At 38.3% G+C, this 18,254-nt stretch overlaps 1 protein-coding gene across 1 annotated transcript in view; it reads left to right on the plus strand.

Moving 5' to 3' along the window:
- The window catches only part of LOC129269659 (kinesin-like protein KIF19), a 37,070-nt gene that overhangs the window by 12,525 nt on the left and 6,291 nt on the right, over positions 1-18,254 (plus strand). Inside the window, exons 5-18 of the mRNA XM_064105903.1 lie at positions 1,404-1,529; positions 2,361-2,561; positions 3,041-3,298; positions 4,697-4,838; positions 5,526-5,700; positions 6,732-6,817; positions 7,769-7,962; positions 8,626-8,707; positions 9,556-9,687; positions 12,493-12,626; positions 13,452-13,600; positions 15,343-16,012; positions 17,035-17,179; positions 17,710-17,820. Coding sequence (XP_063961973.1) covers positions 1,404-1,529; positions 2,361-2,561; positions 3,041-3,298; positions 4,697-4,838; positions 5,526-5,700; positions 6,732-6,817; positions 7,769-7,962; positions 8,626-8,707; positions 9,556-9,687; positions 12,493-12,626; positions 13,452-13,600; positions 15,343-16,012; positions 17,035-17,179; positions 17,710-17,820 — 2,605 coding nt within the window. The remainder of the gene's footprint in view (positions 1-1,403; positions 1,530-2,360; positions 2,562-3,040; positions 3,299-4,696; positions 4,839-5,525; positions 5,701-6,731; positions 6,818-7,768; positions 7,963-8,625; positions 8,708-9,555; positions 9,688-12,492; positions 12,627-13,451; positions 13,601-15,342; positions 16,013-17,034; positions 17,180-17,709; positions 17,821-18,254) is intronic.

Genomic DNA, 18,254 nt, shown 5'->3' on the forward strand with positions numbered 1-18,254 from the left:
TTTTCATTGGAGTCACGCTTTGAATTTATGCAATGAAATCGTGGTATTAGGATGCAGATGCTGCATGTCAGCCCTGTTTCATAAAACTTGTTGTAATAGCAATTTTGCAATAACTGTTAAAAGCTACTGAAATTGTTCCATTTGATTGGCTGACTGTAAATATGCGATAGAAATTGTTTTTTTTTAGGTATCATAAATAGTCTTTGTGAAATGGGACCCTGGAGGCCATTTCTTTTGGTCAGGGGTCGTGCAATATGCACAGGAAGGTACGTTATCAAGCAACTGCAATGATTTTATTGACTGCACTAGTCTTTTTGACTAAATGAAGCTATTGATATTGAATATAGATAATGTGTTTATTTATGGAATAAACACCAATGTCACATACTATTAAGAAAAAGAAAATCAGGTAGAGAGTGAGCTCCAAAACTCTTGCATACTACTCTGTGACTGTCAATTCTAATATATACTACCCAAAGTGACTTGAAGCTTTTGTATTTTTCTTTTGAATAAATTATTCATTTTGTATGTTTTTAAAATGGTTCATTCAGAAAATAAAATGAAAGTTCCTTGTTTTGTTAACTCAATGCTATATTGCGTATACATGTAATTGTAGTCCCCTCTTTCAATCTGTGTGGTGGTTTGCCAGAAGTATCTGTCAAAGTACGGGCGAGAAAGAAAAGGTTGGCAGGTCATTGGCCCTAACTCACGAAGGTGGTTTTTAAAACCATTGGTTGAACCCATGGTTTATGTAGATTTTCCAGGGTAAATTACGCTTGTTTACTGCGCATATTAAAAAATGTCCATTGCTGATGCGCGCTTTTGTCACAGTGCGCCAAATTGACGCCTGTTGCCATGGTTAAGTACACTATTTTATTCATGAGTCCACTGTTTTGAATTAACAAGTCCACTCTTCAAATAGTGGACTAATGAATAAAATAGCGTACTTAACCATGGCAACAGGCGTCAATTTGGCACACTGACAAAAGCGCGCATCAGCATGGGACATTTTGTAATATATGCAGTAAATAAGCGTAATTTATACAGGAAATTTGCATAAACCATGGGTTCAACCGATGGTTTTAAAAACCACCTTTGTGAATTCGGGCCAATGTGTCCGACATGCTGAACTATCTGCAAATCCTCTCATCCTCTGGGAGCCTAAACAAGGCACAGCGAGAAGAGGGGAGAAGTCGGGCCACTTATATCAGTGCTCTGAAGGAAGACTCGGGCCTTGATAGCATTAACGAACTGAGGACATCCATGCTGGATAGAGAAGTCTGGAAGCGCTTCTATATTCATGGTTCCCGAGATGGCATAGGCTAAAGCCTTGTCCTGCCCTCGAACTGACTGACTTCCTTCAATACTTATAAAATATCCTACACTTTGTCTTTACACTGTAGATCTACAATGAGATGATCCGGGATCTCCTCTTTCCGTCGTCCGGATTCTTAGATCTCAGAGAGGATGCGTCGGGCAACGTCCAAGTAGCCGGGATCAAGCAGATCTCTACCACATCAACCACAGAGGTGAGAGACTCTCTTGACTGAAACCAATTACTGGGAAATATTTGCTCTGCGTGATTAGGATCTGTGCCAGTGTATATGAATTTTCTCAATTTTAGCTTTTGTGATTTTTTACTGCTGGCATTCCATGATTATGTCAATCCCACATGTGGGACTCTCCTGAAATTATTCATCTAAGTTTTCTTCTTCATATGAAAAGCCCCCCCCCCCCCAAAAGAAAAAAAAGTTTTACAATTATTTTGGCTCGCACAGTTCCTGAATTGAGGTAAGAAAGGAGAAAAGCGGGGATCGGACATACAAATAAGATGATGATTTGAGGATTTTTTTTCCTGCATGGGTTCTGATGGTTGAGACTGTAATGGTGAAATAAGTATATTGGAGTATGGCTTCTGACCAGTAAGATGGCATCAGAATTGTAGGCCAAGAAAATTTTTGATACAACTTGGCCCGTATCATAGCAACACTCACTCGTCATTCAGATCATCAGCTTTAGGATCATGATTTTTATGATTGAAATCAGCTAATGCCCAATTTTTTTGCTTAATAGTTATATTGATTATCGTTGTTTAATTATTTTATCCATTGGTGGATCTCACGAGATTAGACAATGATTTTGACGGGCCCATCATTGTGTGCAAACAATATGAACAGTGAAATGGCATTGTGTCTTACCTGACTGCTAAGAAAGCATGAATGCTTGTAAGCAAGCAACCAGAGGACCGATGGCTTAAGGTCCTCTCCGAGGGACCTGCCCATATGATTTAATGTAGAATTTGATGCATGATTTGTTTAAGATTTCTTTATAATCAAGCCTTGTTTGTGATTGGTTGACAGATTATGAACCTGTTGATGCAAGGCAACAAGGAGCGCACCCAGGAGCCGACGGCAGCGAACAAGACCTCCTCCCGCTCCCACGCCGTGCTCCAGGTCACGGTCAAGGAGAGGAGCCGGGTCCGAGGCATCGGTCAGCAGGTCAAGATTGGCAAGCTCTTCATGATTGACCTGGCTGGGTCTGAGAGGGCCTCGCAGACAAAGGTTAGTTTGTCCCTTGGATAGGATGCTAAAAGGGGTATTTATGTCCAGAAATGTTCAGAGTCTCATTCTGTCTGTTTTCTTCTTTGGTATCTCGATTTGTATAAATATTGCTTAACCCTTGTGAGGAATTAAAGAGAAGAAAATGATCTGCTGCCATTAAAGCCAGAGAAAAAAGACTAAAGAGATAAGGAATATAAGAGAAAGTCCACATAGCTGTAAGCATGTTTTTAAAACTTTAACCCTAACTATACTGCCTTACTGGGGGCTAATTTGGTCCATGAAATTTTTTTTAAAAATTATATATATATATATATTTTTTTTTGGGGGGGTTTTGGGCCTGGGTGGTCTTCGCTAGTGATCTCAATGACGCAAGGTCCAAGGAACTTGAAATTTGCATGCTGATACATCTTCCATGTTAAATCTGATGGTGTGATTTATATCATCATCATTATCATTTTCATCATCACTATTCCTGTCAGAATCGTGGCAAAAGGATGATAGAGGGCGCTCACATCAACCGCTCGCTGCTGGCTCTGGGCAACTGCATCAACGCCCTGTGCCTCGGTGGCAAGTACGTGAACTACCGCGACAGCAAACTGACGAGACTGCTCAAGGACTCTCTGGGTGGGAATTGCTACACCGTCATGATAGCCAATATCAGTCCTGCAGATTACCTCTTTGAGGAGTCCAAGAACACCTTGCTGTATGCCGATAGGGCCAAGAAGATCAAACTCAAGGTATTTACAACCGGTCGTACAATGCATGGATTAATCTGCACTGAAACAGGGTTTGATGCTTATGCTAGGACTTACATAATACGACCTGGATAGTTTCACTTTAGGTCTTGGCACGGTTTCAATTATCACTTGAAAAACTTTCTTAATGATAATTATATTTTGCAAGATTTGTATATAGCGCTTAATTCAATTTTTCTAAGCGCTGCATACTATTTCCCCAGCTTTAGCATGACTACTGTAAACGCTGTTATTTTCGCGGGATTAATTTTTTCGCGCTTGGCGGGTTCTTGAATTCGCGCTGCACACTCCTTAATCAAAAAGTCACTTCCTTCTTCCCCATCTGTGAATGGTTTTAATTAATATTTCAGCGACAAAATTGTATTTTCTGATCATAATTCTAGCTCTAAAGCGGCGTAATTCAGCATTGTTTTGATCCAATCATGAGCTTTTGTGACATTTAGCGCAACTTTTCTTTGCGGGGCAGACATCGGGGAAGGCAAAACGGAGGCGCTGCTGGCCTGGTATGGACGGCCAAGCACCGGGTAATGACTGGCGGGATTAAGGCTATTCAAAGTGCATGCATGGGATCAATCAAACCTGAGCACTGTGCTAGGCGATCGACCCAACGTCTTAAAAACTAAACAGATCTAAACACTCACCAATCAAAGTCAAACAGCAAAAACAATTTATATTTCAACCAAAATCATAATTTAAATACCGATCTGTGACTGTTAAAAAAATGATCGCATTGCTTTGGAACAAATTCTCGCGATGCATGTGATTTTGGAGCTCATGCTTGCTTGCTTAAATGTCACCCTCTACAGGTCAAATTATGCAGTCTCTTTGCCAAAACTATACACGCAATTCCGCTCGCCGATCTTGCCGCGAAATCCGCGAAAAATTTCCAATTTTACAGTACTCTGATCAGGCGCTTAATAAGCGTTCAAGGAATTAACACATGTATTTCAAGCAGAGATCTTCACAGCTTTCAATTAATTACGTACGGATCATATAGTCTAGTGGTCAAGGGCATTGGGCCCTTGATTTTGAGGTTGTGAGTTTTAATCTCTGCTCAGCCATTATCTCCATTTGAATAGAAAAGGCCCGAGAGTGATTTCTGTCGTCTGTTAGGTTGGCCACTGTGTGTGATTAACTTAGACCTAACCAGCTTGGCGGAAAGCTTTGCCGACCAGTTCCTACGGGGGTTACTTCAACAGAATAAAAAAGAATATTTCATTGCAAATTATTATTATTAGTGGTTTGGCGTCATCTGTGCATAGGAGGCGAAAAGCGAACTGAATCACTATGACCCGCAAGTCTCTCCTCCAGATATAACTATTGGGGGAGTGCAGACTAACAACGCTCTCAATGTAATTGTAATGTTGATTCCAATCACAGGTGAAACCAAACCGGATGAATGTGAACTACCACATCGCCCAGTATACCAACATCATCACAGAGCTGAAGCAAGAGATTGAGAGACTGAAAGGAAAGATAGCAGACCACCAGATCGATCCTCTCAAGGCGAAGAGCTCACATTGTAAGTCATTGTGTCTTAGATTTCTAATTAACAAGGCATTTTATAAATAATAATAATAATAGTGATATCTTCTTGAGCGCACCCACCGTCCGGAGACGCTCATGGCGCTAGCGCAGCAACAGGTCCTTTGGATACAACTATTTCATACACGTATATATTATAAACAACTACAAATAAAGATATAAATAGAAATCTTAAATCACTACAAGTACCATCCTGCATCATCTCCATTGAAATTCCCAGCTACATCCTGGTGGGGCCTGGTGCCTGGTACATGTAATAATAATGATTAAGTGCCAAATCCACTCTGCAAAATGATTGAGGTGCATAGAAAATTTAAAAGGAAAATGAAACCTTCGGAACAAGTTAGCTTGTGTGAAAGCAGAAAAACCAGAGAATAAGATCAACAAAATTGAGTATAAAAAATCAATGAATAATAAGTAAATTATGAACATTGGAATATTGCACTCCTTAATGCTATGTAGATCATCCCATTGACAGTATGATGTTATCATAATTTCTAATCATAGTTTTTAAAATACAGCATTTTCTAAGATGCCCTCAAACTTCTAAAATTCGAGACAGGGTTCTAGTAGCACTGCGATGAATTATCACTGGAAGGTACCATTTGTAAAATATTATGTTTCATGTAAAACTGACAATTTGTGTTGTGCATTTTGTGTTTAGCTGGACTAGAGTTGTCCTCTACTCAGCAGAGCCGAGAGGAGATGGACCATCTTAGGCACCAGCTGATCAGTAACTTCCAAACTCAGATGGACATCAGACAGAAGCTTATGGATGTTGAGCAAGATACATGGGAGTTATCATTGGAGGCCGATAGATACCAAGCCGTCTTAGCCGAGTAAGTAAATCTAGTCGTAGTTTGGGAGGTATATATGGAAAAGGTTGGGTTGATTGGTAACGTCCAAACTCAGATGGACATCAGACAGAGCTTATGGATGTTGAGCAAGATACATGGGAGTTATCATTAGAGGCCGATAGATACCAAGCCGTCTTAGCTGAGTAAGTAAATTTAGTCATAGTTTGAGAGGTATATATCGAAATGGTTGGGTTGATTGGTAATGTCCAAACTCAGATGGACATCAGGCAGAAACTTATGATATTGAACAGGATACGTGGGAGTTACATGTATCATTAGAGGCCGATAGATACCAAGCCGTCTTACTGTAGCTGAGTAAGTAAATCTAGTCGTAGTTTGGGAGGTAGATATGGAAAACGTTGGGTCGATTGGGAATGTCCAAACTCAGATAGACTTCAGGCAGAAACTAATGGATGTTGAACAGGATACTTTACAGGAGTTATCCTTAGAGGCTGATAGATACCAAGCCGCCTCAGCGAAGTATTAAACTATTCAAGGTATTGGGAATTGAAAGAGAATGGTGGGGTAATTCATAACTTTGAAATTCAGATGGATATGACACAGAGAAACTTATGGATGATACATGCGAATTATCAATAGAGCCTGAGTGGATACCAAATTGTTCTAGCTGAGTAAATTGTCATTTGCTGTCCTTTTTTTTGTGTTGGTTTGGGCGGGGGAGAGTGGGGAGGCAAAAAAAGGGACAAGAATGGAGAGTGATAAGTAACTTCTAAACCCAAATGATGTCAAGACAGAAAAGAGTAAATATATAACTGGCATTATAGGAGTATTTAGAGGTAGAGAGATATCCTAATTAGCTGAGGAAGTCTATTCTACAACAAGAAAAACCTAGATAATAACAATAATAAGAAAATAATGTTCAATAAGCATCTGAAAACCAATCTTTGTAAATGGCTTTATGCCCTAAACAGCCATTTGTATTCTCTGGGAAAGGTGCTTTTATCAGATCACATTATGTTCATTTTTTCCTCCCTTTCCCCCTCTTATTGCAGTTTCGAACAGGATAGACTGAGACAACATGCTCCCAGTAAATTGAGGGGAGTAACTAGTAGTCTGGACATGGATAACAAGGACAAAGGTAAGGAGGATTTTAATCTAGACTTCCCCACCCCACGTATATTGGCTCTCACAAGAGGAATATGCCTCGCATCCCAAGCTATGACGTATGCAATGTAATCATTGTCTTTCATGATCAATATTTATTGGACCCTGCAATACGGCACATTATCATCTATATAGAGTGTTTTAGCGATACATTTAAAAACACAAATTTTTGGTCTGCATCAATTGCCCGTGCAGTACCAGAGCATATCCCTAAAAGGACCGAAATCTGACGAATATCCCATAGGCTCCTGTACAAAGCTTGCCGTTGAATATGAGACCGTATTCAACAGTCTAGTGTGCTGCGTGAAATATACAACGCGTACAACAATGAAAGCAATGCAATGCGCAGCATAGAGCACAATGACACTCAATGACGTCAAAATATGATATATCCAATATAATATGAATATTGCACCGCAAGTTTTGTACACAAGTAACCAATTTCAATAAAAGATTCTGAAAACATCTGCATCCCACGGCACCATGGAGACCATTACTCTGTTTCCATGTATTCAATCAAGATCAAGATCTTCAGAATGAGCCAAGTTTTAGGGATGTAGTCGAGGCTACATAATGTCGTCCTCGGCCTCTGTCCGAGTCATGTGTACAAAGTCTATGGGAGATGGTTTTCTCCAACTGCCCCGTGACTTGGAAGTACCGGCCTTGACTAGTTTAAGGGATATAGTCAAGGCGACCCTTTAGGCCACATTTAGCCGGCCTTGGACTTGGCCTCGGTCAGAGTCATGTGTACTAAGTCTATGGGCGAGGTTTTCTCCAACTGCCTCGTGACTAGGAAGTACCGGCCTTACAACTCCACAGTACCTACCGGACTACAACACTCCTGCCATGTCTCTTTCATGAAACCACATTGCACATTTCACTAGTAAAATGAATGGATATTTCTGACCCCATTTTCACTGAACAGAGCGTGCCCTTGAGAAGGACCTCGAGACCGATAGCAACGGTTCATACTCCCCTGAAGCCGAGCCTGAGGAGATCATGTTGGCCAGGGACAGTCTTACTACATCTGTCTTAGCCAGGAAGCAGAAGGAATCGGAGAGGAAGAAGCTTGAGAAACACCTGGAGAATGTCCGTGTAGCTGCAAACAAGCTTGAAGAGGTGAGATACAGGGAAAAAATATTACATGGCTGCTCGGGACAATTTCACCTCCGAAATGCTCAAAAAGATCCCTCAAAATGAGGAGCCCCTGAAATTCGCCATTCGTTGTAATACTAAAGCTTATCCAACATTGGAGATTTCAGCAATTGGTCATGAAATGTAGCCCCCGAAAATAAGAAATCAAATTTTTGTCTGGTGAGATATATCAGCTTGACATACAATCAAAGCCTATATTAAGTTTTTGTGAAATCCCCTAAAAGTGCATGTAACTATTATATGAATGTGTATAACCTAAAAACAGGTATGATGTTTTAGATAAGAAAAATGTCTTGTTTAATAAATTTTGTGGTTTCAGATGAGAAAGGGAAATGAAATTTATGCAAATTGTTTTCATGTGATCCAGATTCCTGGAATTGTAATATATTAGTAATAATCCAGATGTAGTAATTATACTTGCTTATCTAGTTCCTAACAGTTAAACAACCTTCTTAAAATTAAAAATTAGGCATGACAATTATACTTTAAAAGTTGGAGATTTCACAACTTCACAGTATTTCAAGCAAATAATTGATTGATCCCGATTAATATATCTGATAAAGTAAGCTTTAATCATTGTCATGATTGTTTATCTTGAAGTAATTTGCTGTTTTGGTTTTTATCCAGGTTCTTCCAAGGAAGATTACCAGTGGCGAGCAGAGAGAACTGTTAGAAATGCTCTGTAAAGTTCATGAGTTGGAGATTGAGAGTATCCTTTATTTAATAATAATAATAATAATAATAATAATAATAATAATAATAGTGATATTTTATATAGCGCGCACACCGTCCAGAGACGCTCATGGCGCTAGGCCAGCAACAGTTCTTTTAGATAGCAAATATTATATACACGTACATTACAAACAGCTACTTAGATATAAATAGAAATCTTGAGTCACTACAAGTATCATCCTGGAAATTCCCAGCTACATCCTGGTGGGGATGTAACACAATACCTTATTATTAATCATTCCTATTTACAGCTAATCTTTCCTGAGCCAAATCTGTTGGAACTGGAGAAATGAATTTAAAAAAATTGATTTATGAATTATAAAAAACAATTATAGAATATAAAGAAAAGATAACTTCAAATGCCTTCGAGTTTTGCAACTATTCAACTTGATTAAGGTTGACTTATACATTTATCTTTCCTTCCTGTAAAATACTCTTCAATCATTCAAGGGATAAAAAAGTATTTTTTCGATGCACAGATAGAGCAAGCCATACCAGTAAAGCAAATAGCTAATTAATAGAATTAAATCTATTGCAGATTCATACAATTAAAGAAGAATCTTATGAATAGAATGACGTGTGTTTTGAGGCAATTTTTGTACATTCAACACTGGTTTTTCTCCATATTTATTTCATTTCACTAACTGATCTAACCATAATTTTGATGGCGTTTCACTTCTTCATATGAACCAAGAAACAGAGACAAATCATTTCTGGAAGGTCCCACATATTGAGGGGCAGATGTATATATTTTATTGAATTGCCCATTTGAAAAGCAATGAGTTTGAGTTGTTTTCCTGAGCCAGGTGATTGCACAATCTTCAGATACCGAACTGAAATCACGAGCTCTGATGGACAGGCATGTCTGTGAACAGAAAGAGAGTATCATTCTAAGATATGAAAAACACAAACAGGTCTGTGATCAGATCATCAGTGAACAACGCAGACTCATAACAGGTGAGCAAGATGCTGACGATGAGGAGGAGGATGATGATGGTGGTGTTGATGATGATGATGGTGAGGATGATGGTGATGATGATGATGGTGGTGATGATGGTGGTGTTGATGATGATGATGGTGGTGTTGATGATGGTGGTGTTGATGATGATAGTGATGATGACGATGATGATGATGGCGGTGGTGATGATGGTGATGACGATGATGATGGTGATAGTGATGATGACGATGATGGTGACAACAGTGATGATGATGATGATCTTCAGATACCGAACCGAAACTGAAATACCGAACTGAAATCACAAGCTCTGATGGACAGGCATGTCTGTGAACAGAAAGAGAGTATAATTCTAAGATATGAAAAACACAATCAGGTCTGTGATCTGGGGTGGTATTCTGAAAACGTTCTTATCTTTGTTCTTATCTTTTATCTTATCTCATTGAGATAAGAAGACGCTAAAATCATTGTAAATCGGTATTCTGAAAATCTTCTTAACGCGTTCTTATCTTTGTAAGGACTGCCTCCTTCTTATCTTCAACACGCCCATTTTTAGGATATTACCAATCAAAATGCGCTTTATATTGGCAGTTTAACCAATAGAAGCGTTCCTTATGTCAAGAGAATATCATGGGCGCTGTGCGTACACTGTTTCTGGCGCATTGCGCGAAATAGGCATTTTATACGCAATGACTGATTATTATTTCGAGACACGTGCACAAAATAAAGAAAGAAAAAAAGTAAATAAAGCAGGTACGAATAAAGAATAAAATATGAAGAAAGAAAGTAAGTAGACAGAAAGGTGTCAGAATGAAGCAGAAATTAAAAAAAAAAGATGAAATGAACAAAGCAGAAAATAATGAAAGAAGTAAAGAGTAAACGAAAGTAAGCAATCAAAAAGGACTTAAGAAAAAAAAATGAAAAAAAATAAGGAAAAAGAAATAGAACGATTATCAATGATAAAGTGAGGAAGAAAAAATAAAGAAAGAAAAGAAAGAAACTTAAAGGAAAAAAGTAAAAGGACAAAATAAAAAAGATTTAAAAAGGATAAAATGAAGTAATGAAGAAGCGAAAAAGAAAAAAGTTTGAAAAAAAAAGACAGTGTGAGAGAAAGAGAAAACGAAAGAATAAAAAAATGTAAAAAGTGAAGGAAGAGAGGAAAATGAAACAAAGAAATAAAGATGAGAGAGAAAAAAATGAAAGCAAAATTAAACCAAAAATAAAGATTACAGAAAGATAAAAAGAAAGAGAGGTAAATTCAAATAAAGAAAAGGAACGAAAAGTGAAGAATGAATAAAAAAAGAAAACGAAAAAACATTAATGGAAAGAATTAAGAAAAAGATTTTTTTTTAATTGATAGAAGAAAGACACAGAGAGGAAAGTAAAGAAAGAGAGTAAATAAAGAATGAACGAAAAAGAATGAGCGAATAAAGAATGAAACACAAAAAAGAAAGTAAATAAGACACAAGAGTGTCAGGAAGCAGAAATTGAAGAAAAAAAATGAAAGAAAGAACAAACGAATGAACGAAAAAAGAAAAAAAAAGAACCCAAAAAGAAAAAGAAAAAAATAAGAAAAAAAAATAAGGGGAAAAATAATATTAAGGGAAGGAAGAAAGAAAGAAAAAGGGGAAAAAAAGGAAAAGCACATATAAGGACGAAAGAATGAAAGAAAAAAATAAGGAAGAAATTAAAAGATTACAAAAATGTGACGGAAGAAAGAAAATGAAAAGGAAAGGAAGAGAGAAAGGGGAAAGAATAAAAGCAGAAATAAAGACTTATTCAAGAAAAGAAAGAAAGGGATAAAATGAAAAGGGAAAATAAAAAAGGAAGAACGATGAAGAATAAATGAAACAAAGCAAAAGAAAAGTTAAGAAATTAAAAGATTCAAAAGAATAAAACAAAAAATATAAAAGAAGAATGAACTTAAAGAAAGGAAAAAAGACAGACACATAGAAAGGAAGAAAAAGAGAAAATAAATAAAGAAAGAAAGAAAGAAAAAAGGGATAGAAAACAGAGACGGGAAAATAAAGGGTGAGTGAAAGAAAGGGTGGGAGGAATACTTGTGGGTACTTGTTACTACTAGTGACCATCGAGTTTGAGCAAGAAAGAACGCGGACATCGTGAGATGTGATAACCCTCTAGCTATCTTAAATATCATCATAAATATCGTGAAAGATAAGAAAGAGAAAAGATAAGAACGTTTTCAGAATACCACTTATCTTCATTTTGTTCTTATCTTTTAAGCGCGCTTTTGTATTATATGCGCGAGTAATGCATTTACGCGCTCAGCATAGGATGTTTAGCAAGATAAGAAAAAGATAAGAACGTTTTCAGAATACCAATTTGAGATCGTGACGTAGATAAGAACAAAATTAAGATAAGAACGTTTTCAGAATACCGCCCCAGATCTTCAGTGAACAACAAAGACTCATAACAGGTGAGCAAGATGCTGACAATGAGGAGGATGATGATGATGGTGGTGTTGATGAAGATGATGACGACGATGATGGTCATGGTGGATGATGATGATGGTGACGATGATGACAATGTGATGATGATGATGATAATGGTGAGGATGATGAGGATGATGATGGTGACGACGACGATAATGATGATGATGGTGGTCCTGGTGATGATGATGGCAATGACGATAGTGGTGAATGACAAATTCTGGTAATGGTGATAAACGGCTTGCTAAAAGTTCTAAGTGCTAAGTGGATCTGAGTGGAGCCAGTGTTATCAGTTTGGACCGTGCTATCTTGTAATTCAGTGCGGTGATCCAGGTTATTTATTTCACCCTAATACAGAGCACAGTCTCCCAGTGCCGATGGAGCTGGAAGAGTTGTATGATAAGTACGCTATGGGGGTTAACGAGGATCTATATGAAGACATGAGAGCGCACTCATCTATGCATCTACATCTCAACATGGAAGGCATGAAGGTCAGTTTAAATTTAGTTCACGTTCACTTGGTCTAGCAGTTGGAATACTTTTCAGAAAGTCTTTTACCTCATGGACTAAACCACTGTGGTCTAACATCAATTGGTCTTCTCAGTAAGCATATAATCGGTTAATGAAGGTGATGGGCAAACTATCACTTACAAGGCAAGCTGGATGTCGCTATCTTTCCGAAGCAAAGCTGAGGAAAGATAGCGAGTACATCCAGCTTGCCGAAAAAGTGATAGTTTGCCTCGTCACATGAAATCAAGAGGTGATTATATCCTACAGCAAAATTCTTAGTAGGTATGCGGAATATAATCCCTAATTCCACAATAATCTCTAATGTGGAGCGTTGTGGCCCAGTGGATTAGTCTCCGAACTTTGAAACAGAGGGTCGTGGGTTCGAATCCCAGCCATGGCGTAATTTCCCTCGGCAAGAAATTTATCCACATTGTGCTGCACTCGACCCAGGTGAGGCGAATGGGTACCCGGTAGGATTTATTCCTTGAACGCTTTAGCGCCTATTAATATGGCGGCTTAGCTACAGCCGGGGTAGTGATATGATACCAAGTATCAAAAGCGCAGTTGAGTATATGCACATAGTAACTGCGCTATATAAATGGACATGTTATTATTATTATTTCACATGGTCTGTAAAGTCTCAGGGATTAGAATGGAAGACCTAGATGTTACATTTATTCAGCTAATCTTTTCCATTCCTGGCATCCTTATGACTCCATGTGACTCTTATATTGCTCTGTCTATGTCTGTCTATGTTGAATAAATCAAACTAATAAAGGATAACCTTGTTTGATTGATTGCAATAGGTCACAAAAGCATCGTCGACATACAACTTGAGGAAGACGGCAAGACAGCTGCAGGAAGAGAGAGAAGAAAGCAACTCACCGGAGAAGGAATCCGTCGAGATCAAACAAAGCAAACCAGCCACCAAGAGGCAGCATGCACATTCTGAAAGGTAAGATCGCAATTGACCCCTTTGCCTACTGGAAGAGTTACGATTGATCCGATCAACCACAACTATGGAAAGCCAGCAACGTCAACATCTAATGTACATGTTTGTTCAAAATATTTTCCAGATATGATGTATATCATACATGCACTGTTTTCTTGACAATTCAGTATGCTTCTCTTTGTTTTCAAAGGACCTTGTGCAAATTTCGTAAGCAAAAAATTATGACATTGATGGATTTCCATATACTTGAGGTTGATCGGATCGATCGTAACTCTATGTAAGACGGGGCCCACGGGCCCATCTTACAAAGAGTTGCGATCGACTCGATCAATCGCAACTATGGAAAGCCAGCAAAGTCAACATATGAAATGGATGTTTGTTCAAAAAAAATTCTGGATATGAATGTATATTCAAACATTCACTGCTTTCTTGACAATGCAGTATGCTTCTCTTTGTTTTCAAAGGAGCTTGTGCAAAATTCCTGAACAAAAAATTATGACATAGATGGATTTCTATATACTTGAGGTTGATCAGATCGATCGTAACGCTTTGTAAGATGGGGCCCAGGTGGTCCCTGTATGAAGCAAATGGGAATTTCAGAATTCAGTAGTAAACTGGTCAAGGTACCTTGTCAGATTTATAGCCATGCTTTCCCGGGAGTGGTGGGGGGGGGGGTAACGTAATGGAGAAAGTAGGGGAGGGGGAATGGAAAGGAAAGGAAGAATGAAGCCATGGAAACCAGAAAGATGGTGAAGCATTAAATGTAGACAGAGGCCAAAAAAAAAGGAAATAGAAAGCACAAGAGAGGGGAGGGGAGATAGATATCTTTATATCTGTGACAGAAGTGTAACTGAGAAATAAGAATATAAACCCTAATAAGACGGGGGGGGGGCTGATTTAGCCCCCCTCCATTTTTTTCGCAATATATTTGTTGCGCAAATTTTTTTGACAACGTCGCTCGCTGACTTTTTACCTTCAACTCTCGCACAACTTTTGAGACCAAAGTTGCGACCCCCGTGTACGCGGTTCCGAAATTACACGTCGTAAATGCATGCAGACCCAAAATTGCTCAAAAACGTGAATTTGTGTACAAATCCAATGTAAATAGTGTACGTGTATTTAGCCAGATTTCATAAATGTATCATTATTTTTCCTTTTTCTGATTAAAATCAATTAATTTCATCTTGTTTATGGTCAAAATAAAGTCATCGACAATTTCCTTTGAAAAACAATAGAAACAAAAAAAGTTATAAAAAAAACCAAAGATATGCTTAAGAAATTTAGAAAACAATATAGTACATGAGAAAATAAATGTGATGTTGAAATTTTTTAAAAGTACATTTGATGAGATTCCTATAAAAAGTCTGTGAACCAAAAATTAGCATTTTAGGGGCATTATTTAGTTAATAAGAGCAAACTTGTGATTTTTCACATAATAAATTACTAATGAGATTTTTCACAGAATTTGGTCTTGTAGCTTTGTAGTTTATGCCATGGTTAATGCGCGTGCCTATTTTCGTCCCGATCGCTTGATCAACGGCTGAGATCATAAGGGGGCTGAATCAGCCCCCCCCTGTCTTCTGAGGCATCGAATTAGCCCATCTATTTAGGGTTAAAGACAACAGCAAAAATTGACTGAAGTGCATTATGATGAACAATGCAAAGCTGCATTGATATTCAAATTATTGATAGTTTTCAAGATATGAAAATGCATTAGAATGATTTTGATTGTCTTCCATTTGCAGTAAACCTGCCGCCTCTGGTCAGCCGCGGGTGTTCCAGCCCAGCCCGAGGACCAGGCAGCTGAGAGAGAGCGGAGCAGCAGGACCTATCCCAAGGGTGATGGTAGAGTCACCCTACACCCCTCCGATCACCAAACACGAGAGTCTGGTTGACCTCGGCTCTCACGGGACCACCAAACACCCTACCAAGCGCCCCTACACCCCGCCCAACGGCATCTCGGCGCACCCCATCAAGTCCTTCAAGGAGCTCAACCTCAGCGAGTCTGAATCCGACATCAACCGCAAGGAAATCGTGCAAAGGACCAAGAACATTGCCGCCGTGGCCGCCCGCAAGCGGACATCCCAGAAAGGGAGTGAGAAATACTCCAGACTGGAGAAAATGAATCTCCACGACAGAGGGTTCGCGTCCTTGCGAGCCTTAGAGGAAGTCGCGGAACCCAGACTGAATCAGGATAGCCGACTTATGCACAGTCGACTTTCCCAGATCAGTAGGACGCTCTATACAAGCTCACCGATTGAATCACATGTGAGTGACTTTGATGATCTGTCGTCGGTGAGATCGTATGAAACGAGATCACATGATAACCATACTACTTCCTTGAAGAACAAGCAACCGTCGAGGTTCGCAAGGAGTGTGGCTGAGAAACGACAGAAGAGAGACTCATTGGACCAGGTATGTTAAGATTATTACACGGCATGTTACATCGACCACTACCCCCTCAGGGGCCAGTTGCAGAAAGAGATACAATCAAACGCAACTTGATTTTCAACCAATCTGGAGCACCAATTTAGGATTTGCATTTGATTTTTCGCAAGTTGTGATTAAATGTAGATCTTTCTACGATTGGCCCCAGGAGATACTATCCAAAGTATCTTGTCGAAATGTTCTCTTGCACATGTTCCACACATTTTCTTTTAAAAGCAGAGCTGTATTTCGTATTTACGTTTTAGGGAGAATTTACTTAGACTAGGGAGATCTTTACATAACATATAATCCAAAGGAAGAGCTCAATTATGATTAGGGAGATATTGAAAATTTGCAGTTTTTCACTCTCAGATTGGGTAAGTTTTTCAGCAAGTCTTCCCGACAATCAGGGGAACTTGAAAACCCTGTAAAATCTGTGACATTTGTACATGATTCAATGGCATTTCCTCCAGAGACAATTGCTCCCATGGGAAGTTTTTAAATTCAGCCAAAAGATAGTATTACATGGCAAACTTAATACTACTAATAATTGTCCTTGGGAGCATTTCATGAAAGGACTTGTCGGACGTTTTATCCAACAAGTTCTGTTTTATCCGACAGTTACTATAGTAACAGTGCTTCTCAGCCAATCAAAATCACGAAAAGTTGTCAGATCTGACAAGTTGTCGGCGAAAAATGTTGATGAAACGCCCCCCCTGTAATCATTCTCTGAGCTTAAAACACTATCAAAACCATTACCATGCACCATGTCTTAAAACTAAGATTGCAAATTTTCCACTGGAGAACTATAGATACATGTATTGGGTCACCTTTGTAAACATTTGTCTCTTTCCAAAGCATGTATTTTCATTTTACAAAGACATATCAAGGGAAACTGTTGATATCTGCTTTTGAAACAGATTTGCATCAAACAATACTTTTTGCATCAATTTATGCTCAACTGTGTGTATATAACCTTATCACTTTCTTTCTATATTTTTTGCATTCAGTTATCCCTGATCCCGAAACCTACTGCTAGACGAGGTGGAGCTGTCGCACAGATATCCCCTCGGAGGATTGTTCCACAATCCACGTCTTTCAACGTCCCAGGCGAGGGCAGCAAACCAAATAAACGGTATCAAGTAAATCAAGCAGGTAAGAAGACCAAGACAAAGGCATTGCTCTGTATTCTTTCTGAAGAAAGTGACGAAAATTAAAACGTGTTTTTAAAAGATGACATGGTGAAACTCATTTGATAGAAATTAAATTCTGGAAATTAAGACCAGAAATTTAAATGTTTCAATTTGTGTCATGATATTTATAAACATTAATCATACACATTTTATTTATTTTCTCTAACATGTATCATTTGAAATTAATGTGTAGATTGATTATGTTAATTTATAGTATCAACTCTATTTTATTTCTTACTGCATTTTATTTATGTGAGTTCGCATTTGTATCTATATATTAATTTACATCTTTATAATTCTTTAAGAATTTACAGGCATTAGTTTCTTTATTAAAGATTACACAATCATTTTTTTAAACATGATCATAAACTCACAAAATAACAGCATCATTTTAATAAATATGTTTCTGGCTCGAGATTTCAGAGTGGAAAGTCAGGTTTTTAAGAAATATGATGATTATTGAAATAATTCATTTAACGTTGCTGTTAACAGGAGAACAAGACATTGGTACGCTGATGGTACGGAAGACCACGCCCCCATCCACAGTACGACAGATCGGAGCAGACAGGGGCAAGGGGCAAACTGTTGTCAAAAGATACAAAGGTATGTCCTCTCTTTCCAAGATATTGGTTTTTGATAGTCATTACAATGACCCATTTTCCTAACTCTGGTTTAATTAAAACTCTGGTCTAAAATTATGGAGTAAATATGGAGAGCCAATTGTTACACTAATCTCAAACAGTAGAGGTAGGAACTAAAAAAAAAAAAATGAAATGAAACAGCATTTCTACTAAAAAGCATTAGACTCTACCTTAATATACATGTATTCTTATCAGCATTATCACAGACATTGCTCAAAACTTACCTCAAAATTTCCTAACTAGTAAAAAATAAGGATTTTGGTCACATGTCTACAGCACAAATCTAGTGCCAGTGCCTAGCCTAGTAGAGGTTCAATTTGTCATTTTATTCATAACTTTCTGGGAATAAGAAACACAATTAGAATGAGCATTGTTGGTGTCTAAATCAGATAAGAT

Source organism: Lytechinus pictus, chromosome 10 (genome assembly GCF_037042905.1).
Source record: "Lytechinus pictus isolate F3 Inbred chromosome 10, Lp3.0, whole genome shotgun sequence".
Taxonomy (NCBI): Eukaryota; Metazoa; Echinodermata; class Echinoidea; order Temnopleuroida; family Toxopneustidae; genus Lytechinus; species Lytechinus pictus.